Consider the following 19,269-nt stretch of genomic DNA (forward strand, 5'->3'; position numbering starts at 1 on the left):
GCCATATGACATCAAAACAATAGAACATCTGAGTAAAAGGTCATTGATTTTTTAAGGAAAATCAAATTTCTTTCTGTATTTTTTTTTCGGATATTTATTTCAATAAAAAGTTTTTTATTTTCGTGTATTGTTAGTGCGGCGTTTGGGAAGTTAAATTGAACAGTCATGAGCTTTCTCTTGTAAGTATGAGTCACGGTAAATGTACCGTAAAAAAAAAGGTGAAAAATGCAGTATTATACTATTTTTAGTGCAGTAATCATTTTCTAAAATAAAACCAAAGTTTTCATTGATTTATTTTCTTTTATCGGTTGTTTTTAACGTAGGTTATATGCGCGTTTTAGCACGTAGTTTTCAGGAATTTCCAATCCCAAGATTATCCCTCCTTATTCTCACAGTTATTTAAACAAAAAGTGCAGTTCTGAGTGAATTATGAGTGATGAAGAAGACGATTTATCAAGGTTGTTTGCTTAATTTTTTATTTCCTACATCGTCTTATTTATTGCAAAATCACAAATATTTAATGATTCAATTTACAATTTAAAGCATTGTAAATGAAAAATTTGTAATACCAGGCCTATTAGATGAAACATTAGATCATTCCTTTCACCTTTTCTTAAGTGCAACATATTGTATGAAAAATGTTTGTATTGTCATCTGGTTATGGTTTCAAGGTAGATTCTGATCAGATCAATATCTACCTGAAGGATCTATTTTTAAAAACCTCCGGCGAAGCTCTTATAGAATGTTGTAGGGTGTACAATTCCAATCAACCAATCTGAATCCATGATATGTCATATTATCCTTATTGACAGTTAGTTACAGTACCATTTATTCTTCAGGAAAAATATTAAATAGTTACTTATTACTTGTAAAGTTTTATAGGTTGGTACAGAGTACAGGAGGTAAAAAATTATGCTTCAACATCTCTTTAGTAAATGATTTAATAAACAGCCGTAAGCTTTGTATAGCAGATAAGCTCTATATAGATACATTCAATTTAAAATTATGTGAGATCAATATGGTGATTAAAATAAATAAGTTGTCATGAATGAAATGTCATAGGGTGACCATGTACAGTGTTTGGCTATATTGTAGGAGTAAAGCCTTGAAGAGTATCAGTCATCAGAAGAAATATACACCATAACAAAATTTTTGAGCTAAAATTAAGTAAAATACAAATAATGAATTTTTAAGATAACCTTGACTTCTTATCAGCTAGACACATTTTATATCAACATTTTTATTGAAAATCTCCTTGAAACTTAAACTTTTCTAAAAAGAGATTTCTAAAAAAATTGTTCTTGGAGATTTATTAAGAGTTCTAATCATTCAGTACTAAGCTAAATACATAATTAAATTGGCGATACCACAAACATATTTTACTACACCTAGGTATGTGTATCCACTGATAATTCATTTATTTATTTATTCATTATTTGATTTAATATAAACTTAACAGATCTATTATAGAATAAATCCTATTACTAAGTACAAACATCTCTGAATATAAAGTTAAATCAAAAGGGAAAACAGTATGGGAAAGATCTTTATAATTGACAAAAAATACTTATAATCATCACTAAACATATCAATATTCTTTTGAATTTGATTATGTAATCTAAAAAAATTATAAAGAGATTACCCTAAATGATCAGTAATATAAAAAATTATGGAATTTCTGGTGTTATAACTAGGAATAATAAAATGTAATTTGATTAAAAATATGGATTTATTTAAAGGGCCACATTTATAGTTTTATATAAATAGACCATGGAATATCCATATTGTCTGCTACAACAGAAAAAAGGTGAGGACATTAAATAGTTAAGAAGGCCTGTTTCTTCAAAATACATATAGAGTACTATTTTCTTCTAAATTCAATAATAAGCTTTTATTTCCAACAGGCAACTTGCCCAATACCAGGAAACAGTTGCAAAAAAATGAAAAATATAGTTTAAAAAAAACACAAAACAAACCTAAAAGAATAAAAAGAAAAAAAAGTAAAGTGACAATCTTAAAAGTTATCCAAGAAATTAGAACAAATAACTATTAATATGATATAAAAACCCAATTATAAAAGTTTAGCAAGATAATCGCATATTCAACAAAATTAAATTAAATTAACTGCAATATACCTAATGATCCACCAAGATATCGACAATCACATGAACTGGAGAAAAATTTATATCGCACATGTGACAGATCTGATTAAATATAGCACATATTGTATATAGTGGCGATTTCAACAGGATGTTAGTATGAGGCCTTGGTAGAAAGAACATTAGGGGATGTCTAGCATTAAGCCTAGGCACCATGAAACATACACCAGAAAGAAGTACAGGACTATCAATTAATCCATTCAGTAACCCATGCAGGAATTTTACAGAGAAGTTCATTCTTCTGAGATGTAATGGATGTAGATTGAAGCGTTCCAATAGTTGCCGATGATCAAATCCTCTAACTGGATATATGCCATCCTGCCTGAAGGCCAAAAACTAAAAAGCAAATTTACGCTGAACAGATTCAAGGAGACCAACATGATTCTGATAGAGCGGGTTCCATATAGTGCAGCTCAACTCCAGTTTTGATCTCACAAAGCAACAGAAAAGCAGTCTTGATGTAGATTCAAAAGTAAAACTCTGACAACTTCTAATTATGAACCCAAGTCTTCTCAGGGCTGACTTGACTATGTTGTTGAAGTGTGGAACGAATGTAAATTCAGAGTCAAAGGTGATACCAAGATCAGTAATTTGCTCTAATCTACTCAAAATAGTATCATTAATAAAGTAATTAAAATTTAAGGGTGTTTTTGATCTAGAGTAACTGACCACACTACATTTAGCCGCATTCAAGCCGAACCTGTTAACAGCGCACCATACCTCCAATGTATTTAGACAGTCCTGAAGAAAAACACAATCCTCCAAACCTTATACATTTAAATATAGCTTCAAATCATTGGCAAAAGCCAGCCTATGACAAGTGAGTGACTCAATAAAGTCATTTATAAAAAACCTTAGAACCAATAACATTCCAAAAGCTAGATGGGTCCAAAGAAATATTCCTTTCGGTGTTTGATATATACAACTTATATTCATTGCATATTTGTAGTTTGATAAGGCGTCTAAGAGAATAAAATTTATTTTGAAAGAATGGAGAATTGTACATTTTAAAGTCCTTGAAAGCCTTTTCTTTCCTATAAATGTTCTTAATCAATTCTCGAGAATAATAATTTCGAAATCTTCTTTGTGGCTAATATGCCATTCAATACATCATATAAGGCTCCACATGCATCATTAACGTTAGATGATAAATACACAGTAGACCAGTCAGCTTCAAGGATCGAGTCATAAAGGAGATGGAAGTTGGCCTTTCTAAACTTAAAAGAATGAGATAAGTTTTTATTAAGCTGAAAATTATGGACACGTTGGCCTGACACAGTAAAATCAATTTCCAGTGCAGGGTGATGCAAATCCTCCAAGACAAAAGGCACGTCACTACGCGAAACAGTACAGGTGAAGTTAGATAAAACAAGATCCAAATAGTCTGTTATTATAGTTTAGGATGTGATTACACTGAACAAGATTAAAAGTGTTAGCAAAATTATTCACAGCAATAGACTTTTGACTAACATGATTATCTGTAGGTGAGTTAATAGAGAAATCGGACACGTTAAAATCGCTCACTAATATTACATTATGGTTTAGTTTTGATATTAAAAGTGTAAACTGATCCAGAAATTGCCCGAAAATTACAGATGTGATAGATGGTGGGATGTACAAAACAATCATGTAAAATATCTGTAACCTAATAGTAAATTTACAGCCAACAACATCGATAGAGGGCGCAATACTGTTGCAAAAATCAGACAAACTAATTTTTTCAGATACAATGTTTTTAGAAACTCCACAGAGAACTCCGCCACCACGTGTGGCATTAACGGATTCAAATTTTCGGTCCGACCGGTAAACATCATAGGTCTTTGGAAATATTTCACCACTAGATATCTTTGGCATTAACCATGTTTCGGTGATGCATATGGTGTGAAAATCCTGAGCAATGGCGGCAAGAAAAAAAGTCTCGGTTTTAGTGTTAAGACCACGAACATTTTGATAAAAACAAGTTAAGTGGGCATCACTAGCATGTGAAAATAAAGGCGAATCTAGTTTTCTGCTACAATTCTGGGGGAACCATTGATGTATCTTATATAAAGATTATTTTCTCCTTCCTCTCTGCATCGCTTTAACTCCGATTTGGCTGCCTTAAGCTCATTGCGCTGCCGAGGCGTCATGTCCGTCTCGATGAAGAATTTACCGACAGTCTTCAATTTGTTCTTCAAAACAAGCCTAACATCGTCTGTACTACCAAGGATCACCCTAACAGCCTGACGCCCGTTACGATTCGGCTTCCCAAATTTAGTAACAGCCAGCACATTGACGGTAGTTTCGCACAAGTCAGTCAGCAGCTTCTTAGTCTGGACAACATCAGCTCTGCCTTCTTTCGAATCAAAGTTAAAAAGTATAATGTTGTTGGCCCTTTTCTGGCGGTCATGCAGCTCACTGAGGATAGCTTCGTCGATTGGCGCGGGCGTGACACTCGTGCTAGGAGCGGAAATAGGAGGAGCAAACGACCGACAGGTGTAATCTGCTGAGAGAGCAGGCAAGTTATGCAGGGTTTCTTCAAGTACAACAATACGTTGTTCCAATGTGACAGTTTTATCGATGGATTCTGAGTTGTGGTTGTGCATAGTGGTTTCCAAATCATTTATTCTTTTTATTAACTTAGGAATATTAAATAAACCTTCCCTGCAGAGGGGACAAGCAAATGGCATCATTCTCGAAACCATCACAATAACTCTAATTTCACTGGAAGATATGCTACCAGATTCTCTGCAAACAACTTCCTTGCAGAAATCGCACAGATACCCAAAAAGCTCATTTTTGATTTCCTTGAATGAGCAATTCTCTTCAAGCTGATAGCATGCTGCTGCTAGCTTTCAAGCTGATAGCATTCATAGTAAATCAAATAAATATATTTATAAATTGGCTGCAAATATTTTCGCTAGTCTGGTAACACTGCAATAGTTATTGTTTAATGTTTTCTCACCTTTTCTCTTAAATACAGGACATACTTTAAAATTAAAAAGTTAAAACTGAGAGATTCTCTGAGGTTTCATAAATAAACTTTAAAAATTCAGGGAATACAACATTTTTAATTTTTTCCCAATCTTGCATCGCAGGAGTCTCACTTAAACTTTTCTTTGTAATCTGATATTCACTGGACTATCATCAATCTGCCATTATTGTGGATGTTTTTAACTCTGACACTTTGTTTATTTTTTCTCTTGTTTTTAGTGGAAGCCGGTCTTCCAAGACCTTTAAACCAAAAAAGAACATACCGGAAGGAACACATCAGTATGAGTTGATGAAACATGCAGCTGCCACCTTGGGCTCAGGAAATCTTAGACTTGCTGTGATGTTACCTGAAGGGGAAGATCTTAATGAGTGGGTTGCAGTCAATAGTAAGTAATTCTCCTGATCTCTCTTTTTTTTTTAACTGAAATCAATCTTTTGACATTTTTTTCAAAAGTAAAGCAAAAACCTTACTACTATAGAGGTCTTAGCCAATGTATCCCAAAAACTTAATGTCTTATTTGTATTTCAGCTGTGGATTTTTTCAATCAAATCAACATGTTATATGGCACCATCACTGAATTTTGTACAGAAGAAAGTTGTCCTATAATGTCTGCGGGGCCTAAATATGAATATCACTGGGCAGATGGACATACAGTTAAAAAACCAATCAAATGTTCTGCTCCCAAGTATATTGACTATCTGATGACATGGGTTCAAGATCAACTAGATGATGAGACATTGTTTCCTTCTAAAATTGGTAAGTTATCCATTGTCTTGTGTCCTAAATGCCCTATTATGTTAAAGCTGATATACAAAACTACTTGGAGAAATTTGAAATGCTTGGAATAAAATAGATAAGTACTTTAAATGCATACAAAAATAGGAAAAATTATTTCCATTTCCTGGCTCACATAAAAATTTTGTAACCTGTGTGTAAGACATAAAAAGTACTACTTCAAATGCCTGAAAGACATAGAAAATGACTCTGAAAGCTTGGAAAACCTATCCAATTTCTGGCTAGCATACAAAAATTTGAATCCTAAGCTAAGTTTTAAAAATAACTTTGATGTTATCAGTTCATAAGCAAATAAACTTCTGGCTTCGTGAAGACATCATGTAAGGACACTACAGATGTTTTAATCTTAAATTTTCTAATATAATTTCCTCATCCAATTACATGTTCCGTTCAGCATAAATTAGTCAAGTTCTTTAGATAAAAAGTTATAAGATTGGGTTTAAGCACTGGGTTTAAGTTTAAGCACTGATCAGACTGTTTCATATCTTTGCCTTAACACTCTTTCAGCAGAAGACTTCTTAAGGGTATTATAACATATATATTATAGCAGCTTTTCAATGTATGAAGCTATAAATTACTTCTTATTTATTAAATAATTTATTTATTTACAAACTAGAGTTTTTACTGTAGACAGTAAAAAACCAATTAAAGAGTAGGTTACAAAGCAAATAAATAAGTTACAGTATTCCTTTTATACTATTTGCCTTAAATAAGTAATTGATGAATTAAAAATATCATATTCACTTTCCAAAATATTGTAGAGGCGACACATGGATATTACAGGAGAATAGGGTAATAGTTCGCTTGAGCACGCTCCACAGTAAATAGCAATGGACATCTTGTCCGGTACACTAAGAGCTATCATACCCAACAAATTGGGATCGTCTATTTCGCTTCAAATTTATAATAATAATAATAATACTTTTTATTTCATCAGTAAATATAAATAAATATTCAATACAGTTCTTTAACTGAAGAAAAGGTCAAACATGCAGATATCTTAAACTAAATAAAATTTAGGTTACCTAAGAATAAAATACATATAATTTAAAATAAAGAAAAGAAAAACATTATAAAATTTAAGTTTGTACTTAGTATCCATATGTACAGTCAAGAAAAAAATTCATTTAAATTATAGCACTTTTTCTCAGGTTCTTTAAGTTTCCTTTTGAAAATATATATATTTGGAGAGTTGGTAATGTCAAGGTTTAAGAAGTTGAAAATCATACAACCATTGAAGATGTTTTTTTGATAAAAGGCACTTTGGTGGACATTTGGCAAGAAAAGTTCTCGCCGAAGTGTATTATAAAAATGTGCAAGTCTATTGACTTGAAAAATTGATTAATTTTTAAAACATAAACAGCCATTTCATATATGTAGACACCAGTTAATGTAAGAATTTTATTTTCTTTAAAATGATCTCTACATGAATCTCTTTGCCTGAAATTACTAATTATCCTTAGGCGTATTTTTGCATTAAAAATATTCTTTAAGCCCCTGAACTCATTCCCCAATTAACAATGCCATATCGCATGAAAGAATGAAAATTTGCATAATACAAAGTTAAAAGTATTTGTTTGCTACAATGCTGTGAAAGAAATTTCAAAGCATAGCAGCTACTTCTTAACTTGCAACACAGGTTTTCTATATGGTAATGCCTAATAGGTTGGAACTACTTGAAGAGGACAACTGGCTTTGTTTATCCTTAAATAAAGTTACAGTTTCTAATATCTGTCTATTTAATGAAATAATAATAATAATAATAATAATAATAATAATAATAATAATCATAAGCTTTATTTGCAACAGGTTACATATACCCAGTTACAGGAAAATCAATTAAATATATAAATGTACAAGTATGAATGTATGAACTGTATTAGATCCATGTAACTAAACTATAAAAAAAATGCTATATAATAAAAAAAGTACTCTGTTTGAGAAAATAAATAATAAAAAATCAACACTAAATTAGGTTATCCTAATTTAGAATCAAGAATGAATTAAAATCAAAAGAGCAGAAAAAAAAATGAGTAAATAAACGTATTCAAACTAAAAACTAAATAACTAAGAACTAAATGACCTTGACTCAAAATAGGTGACAGATTGTCATGGTGAATGTCACAAGAATCAGCAATAGTGTTAAAGTTTTGACACATAAAGTGAATAGGACTCTGGTACAGAATGTTGGACCTGGCTGTGTGCAAGTTAAAAGCTGGACAGTGTCTAGATCCTGGATATATGAAAGCAAATCCTTTGCAAAAGGGATGGCCAGTCAATTTTATGGTTAAGTAAGTTAAACAAAAATTTCACCGAATGCATTTCTCTCCTCTTTGCAAGTGACCGTTCAGTATATCTGGAGAGCAGCAGGTTATGGTCAAAACCCCTTGGAGGATAGATTCCATCATCCTTAAATGCCAAACATTTAAGGAATCGCTGTTGGAGTGATTCTAATAGGTGAATGTGCTGGTTGTAAATGGGAGACCAAATGAGGGAGCTGTAGTCCAGCCTGGATCTAACAAATGCATAGTAGAGAGTTTTGGCAGTGGCAGTGTTCGAAAAAAGTTTGTAATTTCTAATAATAAAGCCCAGCATGCGAGTAGCCCTAGAAACAGTATCTTCGATGTGAGGGATAAAAGAAAATTTTTGGTCAAAGGTGACTCCAAGATCCTTAAAACAGGTAGATCTTGCCAGAGACTCACCATTAACGGAGTAATTAAATACAACTGGACTTTTGATTCGAAAAAAGCTGGCCACATTACACTTGGAAACATTAAGGTTAAGCCTGTTCAAAGTGCACCAATGGTGTACAGTATTGAGGTTCTCTTGCAGTTGACCACAATCTGCTATAGAAGAGTCCATCCTATGGAAAAGCTTAAGGTCATCAGCATATGCTAACCGAGAGCAATTGAGGGTGGAGATCAAGTCATTAGCGAAAATGTTAAAGAGAAGGGGGCCCAAGTTAGAGCCCTGCGGAACTCCAGGAGTGGGTGAAAAACAAGCAGATTTAAAGCCTTCGGCCACTACAAACTGAAAGCGGTCAACTAAATAGAGGTTAAGAAGCTTTATCAAGCGATCGAAGAATCCAAACTGGCGTTCAAGCTTCTTTAATAGGATGAAGTGGTCAATCTGGTCAAAAGCTTTTTGAAAGTCTGTGTAGATAACATCGATTTGACCTCTATCATTAAGTGCTTCACACACAAACTGAGAAAAGAATGCTACTTGTAGTACATGATCGACCAGAAACAAAGCCATGTTGATCGTTGGCCTGCATAGACTTAACCTTGGGAAAAATTAATTTATAAAGAGCCAACTCGAATAAGTTTGAGAAATTGCACAGAATGGATGTAGGGCGGTATTTCTCTGTTCCAGCATCGCCCTTTTTAAAGATAGGGCAAACTTTGGCTTTCTTCCAGATATTGGGAAAAATACCAGTGTTAAGGATCAGATTAAAAATGTGGAGCAGAGGGTCTGTAAGTGCAACAGAGCAGTCCTTAGCTAAAAAACTAGGAATTAGATCTGGGCCAGAGGTCATTTTGCTTTTGAGACATTCGCTCGCCGTTATAATGTCGGTAGCAGCGAGCGCGACGACGTCTATGCAAGTTAAGGGAGGTTCAGAGACGACAGGATGATCGCTGGGAAGTGAGTTCGTGTATACACTCCTGAAATCATCTCCAAAAGCGGACACAATGCTGTCAGGCGTATTGTATAATTGGTTAGAAAGCTTCATTGAGCCGGGGATTTGAGACTGATGCAAACGTATTGCTTCGAATAAAAGACCAAAATTCACTCGGATCGGAGGTTATTTTGTTCTCAATACTATGGATGTACGTTTTGTAGGCTTGTGCAGTTAGAGCTTTAATTGTCTTACGTATCTTCAATGTAATAAATCTTCAATCGCAAAGATTTGAATATCTCTAGATGATGACTAGACTTAGAAATCTTAAAATCACGAAATGCTCTTTCCTTTTTATATATATTACGAATTATGTCTCCCGAAAACCAGGGAGGGAAACGTCTTTTACGGTTTACCTTAAAGGGTACCGTTCTAGCGAAAGTGTTGTTCAGTATATCATAAAAAACATCACATGCAGAGTTGACGTCCTGCTGCACCGTGACAGGCGACCAATCAGTATCTAGCAGCAGCTGATACAAAAGCGGAAAGTTAACCTTTCTAAAATTAAATTCCTTTATTTCAGCTTTATTAAGGGGTAGGTTATTAAGAGAGGTGAGAGAGGTAAGGCCTGCATGGAATTCAAATGATAGAGAAGGATGGTAGGTGTCCTCCGGGACAAGAGATGCAAAGATTAAATCCAAACAGCGAAGATTGTTATTTACCACGTTATTGAATTGCTTATAGTTCAGGAAATCAAAAAAATTACTTAGAAGTTGACATTTACTATTGGGAGATACCGAGTGTTCAATATAAGTGGGGATATTAAACTCTCCCAGGATAATCATATGTTCAGAATAGATTACATTAACCATGGAAAAGGCTTCAAGAAAGCGTTCTAATTGCACGGAGTCGATGGAAGGAGGAACGTACAATACAAAAATATACAGTATGAAATGATTACATTTGACTCTACATCCTACCAGGTCAATTTCCGGTATTTCTTGGCTGATCGCAGAGAGGTCGAGGGCTTCCGAGGAGAGGTGCTTCAGAATCCCCAGTAGACCACCACCACCCCTTGAAGCAGCAACAAGGTCAGTTCTTCTGTCAGAACGGTATATTACGTATGAGTTGGAAAGGACATTTCAGCATCAAGTATACCATTTTGGAGCCAAGTTTCTGTGATGGAGATAATATCATAGCCGGAAGTAGACGCAGCACTAAAGAAGGTATTGGTCTTGGAGCGCAGGCCGCGGGTATTCTGGTAATAGCAAGAAACTAGATGTTTTAAGAAGTGAGGAGGGGGGAGGGTGGTTGTCCTTGGTTTTTTGCCGTTATTAAGGGAATACCATTGCTATACTTGAAATGTTAACAACTTGAAATGTTTTTCTTGTTCAGGCATAATTTGTTTTTTTTTCAGCCCATAAAATTATCCCCATCTGTTATATAAACTCTCTGCAGCATCAATAAGAGTTTCTACAGTATCACATTCAATTAAGGCATTAGTGTCATCAGCGTAAGATATAACTTTAAATCTAAATTAAGGTAATAAACGCTCTATCAAAGTCAAGAGATCATTTACAAAGATTAAAAAAAGAAATGGCCCAACGACCAAGCCTTGAGGCACGCCCTGTGTTGTTAGGCAAGACCTGCTGTTCTGCTTATTAATAGTGACTATTTGCATCCTGCTTTGAAGGTACGATCTCAATAGGGCTAATGGCGTTTCTCTAACACCATATCTGTGAAGCTTGAGATTAATATTTTATGATCTACAAAATCAAAAGCTCGAAAAATCAATAAATAGTCCCAAAATATGATTACTCTTATCAAGAGTAGTCACTAAGTAATTCTGAAAATCACACAATGCAGGTTCTATGCTTTTAGAAAGGGTAAAACTATGTTGCGCAGAACTTAAAAATTTATACTTGCAAAAAATGAGCTTAACGAATTTTTAATAAGTAGTTCAATATGTAGTTTCTACTTTTAGCTTGTCGGGAAAAATTCTTTTTTCCAAACACAAATTTATTTCATGAGCTAAAACATCACGTTACACAAACTTACATTTCTTTAAAAACTATTTGAAATTTCGTCAAAACCTGAAGCAGTTGAACATTTTAAAGTGCTAATCAAAGATAGTACATCAGCAGAGCAAACCGGTGGCATAAAAAAAGAATTGACTCGGAAAGGTACATGATCAGACACAAAATTACAGTCAATAGAATCTCCAAACTAAACTGGCAAATTCACAAAATGTTGGTTGAAGGTATTAGCTACAATTTGGTCTGATATTCTTACATTATTTTTATTAAATATTTCAACAGCAGCCGGTTTTTCCCTATTTTTTTGCAATTCATGAATCATTTGCCATATGGCTTTTGATTTATTTTCTGCTTCAAGGATCTTTCGATCACTTTGGTCTATTAAGTGTATTTTTAATTTTTCTTTATAGATACCAGTTAAATTTTTGAATACTTATAAGTCAGGTCGTACCTGCAGATGTTATTATACAAAGATATTTTTTCTCTTAATCTATTTTTATTATTATTTTTATTGTTCTTACGTACTTTCTTTACTAACGGAAAACAAATTTCATAGTAGTAACAAAAAATTTTAAAGAAATACTGTGTAAAGTGCAGCATTGGGACAACTCTCCAGATATACAGAAGTCCATGTTTCATCAACCAATAAAGACAAACATTTTGTAAAGTTATCATTTGAGAAAACGCGCCGATAAAAAACAGTTACACTTTTTTTGCATTCATTTCCCTTGTGAATGTCAATATGTACATAAAAATTGCGCCAAGTGATCAGACAGATTTAGGTTAATAACCAAACATTCAAAACAGACCTCAGGAGTAATAGAAAGAAAAAAGTTATCAATACATGACATAGAGGTTGGAGTTATTCTTGTTGGCCTAATGATATATGTCAAATTAAAAGTACCCAGCAAATTATTTATCACTGATCAATTAAGACTTGGATCAACAAAATTTACATTAAAATCGCCGCCTATGACAGAATGATTAGGTAATATGATTCCGTCAAGCAGGTTGTTGGACAAAAATGTCAAACGTGCCAACTTTCTTCGCCTTTCCAGGCTCATTAAATTAAATGTATTCATTATCTCCAATTTGGGAATATGCAGCTGTATACATACATACTGTATCCTTGTAGTTAATATATCTTAATAGTTTATTCTGCACTCTCTCGATATTTAAAATATGCAGGTTGTAACAAGGGCACCAAACAATGGAACAATACTCCAAAATGCTTCTTATTTATGACACATAGAGAGTTTTAACACAGTTAGTATTGGTAAAACTATTACAAATTCTTACTATAAACTCATATAATTTTCTGGCCTTGTTTATAATTCATTTAAAATTGCGCTGTGCATCAAAAGTAACATCCAAATCTCGCATTTCATGTAATCGAGATAAAATCACCCCGTTTATGCTATGCTGATATTGAACTGAGATTTTTTTTTTTGGGAAAAAATTATTACCTAGCATTTATCTGAAGACCTGACCATTAATCACATCATTGTGAATTTGAAATAGTGTTTTGGGGGTCAATTGGTCTTATGTCCAAGTCTTTTTGGATCATTTGACAATCTTTCACATTATTAATTTTCGCGTACAGTTTCATATCATCTGCATACAACAGAGCTATACAATTAGTGATTACTTCAATTAGCTCATTGATGAACAAAATCAACATTAGGGGTCCTAAATTTCAGCCCTGCGGCACACCAGATGAGGCAAGAAAAGAATCTTAGTGATAGCCCTTGATGACAACTTTCTGACGTCTATTTTCTAAATATGAGTTCAAGAATCGTACCAAATTTTTTAAAAAGTATAGTGTGTGATACTTTGTCAAAGGCCTTAGTAAAATCAGTATAAACGACATCCACTTCTGATTTTTTATCAAGACTTTCAGCACTAAACTGAGTTATGTTAGTAAAGTTGGATACACTTTTCTTAAAAAAACCATGTTGGCAATTACTGACTTAGTTTTAAAAAAAAAGCTATAAATATTCTTGCATATTATGGATTCAAGTATCTTTGCTGAACATGAGAGAATAGCAACGGGTCTATAATTTTTGATAACTGCTGAATCACCTTTTTTAAACAAAGGGCATATTTTTACTTGTTTCCATAAATTTGGAAATGTAATTGTCTATCATTTATATCATAATTGTCTAATCTAACCATTCCTTTGATTATGTAAGATGGAAGATTGTCAGGACCTACAGCCTTGTTAATTTTTTACCTCTAACAGCATCACACACATCAACATATTCTACTGTGCTTAGAGAGTACATTTTGCTGAATACCCAATGTGTCACACACAGGAGCAGCACACTCATAAACCAATTGAAAATAAGAAGGAAAAGCATTTGAGATCTCTTCACCACTATTATATTTATCATTTTGATATTTATAATCCAGTCTATAGATTTTTTTAGGAACAGTTAGTAATTATGCAGAGGATCTTGATTTCTTTTGCAATAATTTGAATAAAATAAACAAATCAGCTTGTACTAGGTTTAATCTCTCTCTTTCTTTTGTTGCTTAACTTTAGTTTAGCTTTTGAATTACATTACTAAACTTAAATAATTTGTAGGATAATAAGGGATTATAATTTGTAGAAAATAGAAAGAAAAAGTACATAACTGAAAATTACTTGAAATGCCTAAAAGATCTGAAAAATTATCCCTATTTTAGGCCCGTAACAAAAATGAGTTTTAAAACTACAAAAATTATATCAAATGGCTGGAAATAAAATTCCAGCCATTATTAAAAATGATTGCCTGGAACACACAAAAAATCACAGTAAATCCATGAAAAATATAAATAATTACTTCAAAATTTCTCAAAGTCATAATATACATATAGGAGTGTCATCTGAATCCTTCACAACAGTAATTTGCAATATTTTATTTTACAATATTGTTTTTTTAATTTAAAAAAAAAACAGCATATATACATGTAATGTCACACTGTTACTGATGATTTTGATGACACCCTATTAAACAAACCACAACCCACCACTGATGCAATTTCAGGTAAAAAATAAATATCACTTTTCATACCAATGCACTGTTAAATTTATGTGATAATACGCCGTTGCCTTATTTGCAGATAGAAGACATAGATAAGTAACATTAATGGTTTATATTGCATGTTTTTTAAAATTTTTTATTCGATAAGTGTTTCTTCCATATTCGAAACATGCAAATTTATATCTGCTAGGAAGCTAAATAAATGTTTTTATATTGCCAGATTTGAATCTACAGTGCGATTCTCTAATTTGGAATAAACTCACTAAAATTTTAATGTAAAAATACATTATACAGGGTGTTCCAAATATGAGATGACGTCATCGATTATTTTTTAAATGCCAACGATGTTTTTTTTAATGACTATGGTCAAAGGGTTTAATAAATTATACCTGCGTGCAAATTTCAATTTTTTACTCTTTGACTCTTAAAAGATATTTAACAAACATTATTAACTCGAAAAATGAACTAAATTCAATAGTCTTTCTTTAAGAAGTATTCAAAATGTCTATTTACTAACTGACAATAACCTAAGTGGAACTGAAACTCGTTTTTAACATTTCTAATTACTTTGCCTAAAATTAGCCTACACTTCTGCCTTCAAATTCGTACTTTCAAATCCTCACTAACTGCCGCGGTGGTCCTTAAAATTTTGCTCTTCAAGTAACCTCATAAGAAAAAGTTAAAAGGTTTTAAATCCGGAACCCTAGGTGGCCATTCAAAGGGTCCTCTTCTGCCAATGAAATGATGCCTGGATGATAAAAATAATCATCAAAATCATAGGGTTGCCATTTAAAAAAATAATCGATGACGTTATATCTCACATTTGAGACACCCTGAATAATATTTTTAATAAAAACATCCTGTTTAAAAATAATTTTGATTTAGGGAATTTATTCCAAGTTACTTTTATTATTACTCGCACTGCATAAAATGTTGGTACAAAAAGCATTTAATTATTACTTATAAGTTTTTTTTATTTTAGGTGTACTATTCCCCAAGAACTTTCAATCAATAGCAAAAACGATCTTAAAGCGTCTCTTTCGGGTGTACGCCCATATCTACCATCAACATTTCAGTGAAGTGGTACAATTAGGAGAAGAAGCCCACCTGAACACCTCGTTTAAACATTTCATCTTTTTCGTGCAAGAATTCAGCTTGATCGAGAGGCGAGAACTGGCGCCGTTGCAAGAACTTATCGATAAATTAACGGCAAAAGAGCAACGATAGATGTTCTAAAGGAGTTTCACTGTTGCACCTCTCTCGTTTTTTGCATATAGTTTATAACAAATGATAATTTTGAGAAATATGTTGTCACTTATAACGTTATTTCTCAAAAAGCAAAGTCTTCAAATATGTAGACTGTGAGCGAAAATTTTCAACAATTGTTAGTGCTACCGCATAATCGTGATTCGCAAGCGTATAATTCTTAGGGCACACATTATACAGGGTGTATACGTTTTGGTCTCGTAATTTATAAGGATTGGTTGCTTTTGTGCAATAAGTAGTTTGATAAAAAAACCAAAGTTTTCTTATATATGCTAATTTAAACAGAGAAAAATTCCGACTTGTTTAGGCATCACAAATTGCTTTTTGGAGATTCTCCCTGTAGGTCCAATTATATTCTTTGCCCTTCCCACTGCTGCATGCCTACGGACATTTTTCTGCGCAATATTTTCCTGTAATATAAGTAAAAATTAGGTATTTAGTTACAAGGTGTCCTGGAGAGGTTTTTCTGTATAGATAATCGGGAATAAAGGACCTTAACTGAGGTAAGTTAAGTGAGGATAAAACATGTTGGAAAAAATCCTGAGACATCTTTTCTAATAATGATAATATGGATTTTGCAGCAAATTAGAATTGTTCCCTGTTAAGTGTCTTATTTTCAGGAAAAGTATGGGTCAGTTTTAATTTGCTGCAGACACTAGTTTGTATAGACATACACACACACATCCACACCTCAAACAATTATTGTGAAATGTAGATTATAATGGCAAAAATAATAATAATAATAATAATAATACGTATTTTTCATACATTTTCATAACTAAAATCGAAAATTATATTTTTGACATGACACCATTGTCTTTGTTGTTTTAGGACTTTTTTTGTGTATTTAATTTAATTTTTAGAATAATTTAAGTGTTTGTAAAATTGTTTGTTATATTTAAGTGATTGGTGGGAGATTTTTCACTGAATTCATGTAATTTCCAGCAATACCAACGCATCTACCTTATCCTACAATATTAATAAAAGTGAAGAGACATTTAAGCTTCTAATAAAAAGACATCATCTATTATTTCCCTTGAAGCAAACAACCTCTACGTCTTAGGGAATATATTTAAAGCCTGAGCATCATCAGGCATTAAGATTAAATTTTACTGTCAAACGTTAATTTTAGAGTGTTTGTTCTTAATTATGAAATGTTTTGATAGGACTTGATGATGCTGCAACTTACGCTGAAATTCGTATAACTTTCGAACTAATTACCTTAGAGAAATTAAGTGACGAATGTTTTGTTAGGGCCTGAAGATGCTTCAGTTTAGGCCAAAACAGGTGTAACTCTCAAATTCATTCCTTGAAACTGAGACGTTGTTATCTTTTTATTTGAATTGCCTTATTACTGATTTATGTTGAATAAGGGTAGACATGTCTTGGTTAAAAATTGTCCCTTGCCATTAAAAAACTTACCTTAACATGCTTTATTTGCAAGATATTTTATAATATAAAGTGAAAAATTAACTGAAATAAATGTTTCTCCACCCTTGGCCAACAATATCATAAGTAATATTGTTATTAAGTTCTAAAACTAAGACTACTGATCTGATAATAATAATTGTGTATTAACTTTAAGTAGACATTGTGTTTTCATTAATTTTAATCTATTTTATTTAATTTATTAGCTTAGTTTTTCAAGGACTTTTTTGGCGATTTCACTGTTATTATTTCTAAATATTTTATTAAAATCTTATTAAAGCTATACAAGATTGTGTTTTTTTCCATTTCTAATACAAGTCAGAGGTAATGAATTTATTTCCAAAAAAAAAAACTGAAACACACAGGAGGATTGGAAAATGATTTGATACAATCTTTTGAATCCCAAATACTAAATTTGAAGGTTTTTGTTAGACAACTTTCCTCATAATATAAACCACATCACATATTTCTAAAAACTATTAACCTAAGCATAAAATATCATATAATATGTTGGAACACCCCTTGCTTAATTAGTTCCTCACATTCGCTCCTTGGCAGATAATGTCTGCTATCCTTTTTCAGCAATAAAACTGTCCCATCTGACAGCTCATATTTCCCATAGTCCACCAGACACCTAACTTCAATATAAAGTGCCTTCGGAGGCCTCATATCCAACCCGAGATTTAAACCGTCTTCTCCTAAAATGGAAAATAATAATATTATGGGGCATTAAAGATTTTTTTAATACTCAATATATTACCAAATTTGTGTTATTGCCAGACAATAAATTAATTAATAATAATCTTATCTATTTTTTTCTGGTTTGACATATAAAAAAAAATCAATTTATCTTGGTCTATAAAACCAGGTACTTACTCCAGCTACATATTTAAGGTGATACAACAATCAGCGTCTAGGTACAAAAGTAATTTATTAATTATTAAGCAAATTAATTACTAAATAAATGGATTCAGAATAACATTAACAGATAATTAATTCAGAATAACGATAAAACTTTTTTTCTTATTTATTCTTAGTTATTCTTAGGAGTTGATTTGAGATTCAAATTTGTCATATTATTTGATATTTTTAAGTTTCGACCTACATCGAGTCCTAGTTAAATATGAAGGAGACCTAGTTAAAATCATATGTAGTTTCTTAATAAGGGTGTTTGATACATGAAGGCACAAAAGCTCAAAACATACAATGATCTTACAGGTAGGATTTTTTCGTTATCAAGTTAACGTATAGGTGTTTGTTTATATTCTTAATATTATTTTTTAAATATATATTAAAAAATGTTTTATAAAATGTCTCTAATTAGGTAAAATTTTCCAATTAATTTTCTAATGTTGTTTGTTAATCTACTAATATATTTTTGCCTTTATCAAAATGTTTTGTGATTGTACTTGTAAGTTTAACTATAGTTAAGAAAGGCAAATTGCTTGACAGAATACTATAGAATAGAATTGTTAATTAAAGGATTTATCATTTACAATAATCGTTTTTTTAATAATTAATAAATTATATGTTTATATTAATTTCCAAGAATAAATATTAAATATTATACATTTCCTAGATTAACACATAACATTATTGTTAAACCTTTGACTATACAAAACAACAGAAGTCAGATTAAGAAAGTTATATTTTTATGATTTATTTATAAATATCTTTAACTTTCCTTTACATTACCAGATCGGCAAATTCTTCTTATTAACTTATTTAAACAATAATTTGTACTTGATCTTTCTAAATAAAATAAATATCTCCACTTAGTGTTTCTCTGAGCAACTCTAAAACCAATTTTTCCGAATAACTGGGCTTGATAGACCATTAACCATTTTAAATAAAAAAATTAAATCAAGCATAATCCTATAATTTTCGAAGGTTGGAATGTTTAAGTAATTGCAGTATATCAAAATAATTTATTTCTTCTGCGGAGATTTTAAGTCTATAGGCAAAAAAC

General features: G+C 32.1%; 2 protein-coding genes across 3 annotated transcripts in view; one reads left to right on the plus strand and one right to left on the minus strand.

The window, feature by feature from the left end:
* On the plus strand, positions 1-17,588 carry LOC126740892 (MOB kinase activator-like 1). 2 transcript variants are annotated; one of them, XM_050447065.1, is made up of 4 exons: positions 1-179; positions 5,352-5,518; positions 5,662-5,889; positions 15,589-17,588. In XM_050447065.1, the coding sequence occupies exons 1-4, from the start codon at positions 166-168 to the stop codon at positions 15,831-15,833; spliced, it is 654 nt and encodes a 217-aa protein (XP_050303022.1). In that variant the 5' UTR covers positions 1-165; the 3' UTR covers positions 15,834-17,588. The 2 variants fall into 2 exon arrangements, with proteins under 2 accessions (XP_050303022.1, XP_050303021.1); XM_050447064.1 differs by lacking the exon at positions 1-179 and adding an exon at positions 295-458.
* The window catches only part of LOC126740893 (DNA replication complex GINS protein PSF1-like), a 12,102-nt gene continuing 10,260 nt past the window's right edge, over positions 17,428-19,269 (minus strand). Inside the window, exon 4 of the mRNA XM_050447066.1 lies at positions 17,428-17,998. Coding sequence (XP_050303023.1) covers positions 17,799-17,998 — 200 coding nt within the window. The 3' untranslated portion in view covers positions 17,428-17,798. The remainder of the gene's footprint in view (positions 17,999-19,269) is intronic.

This window comes from Anthonomus grandis, chromosome 10 (genome assembly GCF_022605725.1).
Source record: "Anthonomus grandis grandis chromosome 10, icAntGran1.3, whole genome shotgun sequence".
Classification (NCBI taxonomy): domain Eukaryota; kingdom Metazoa; phylum Arthropoda; class Insecta; order Coleoptera; family Curculionidae; genus Anthonomus; species Anthonomus grandis.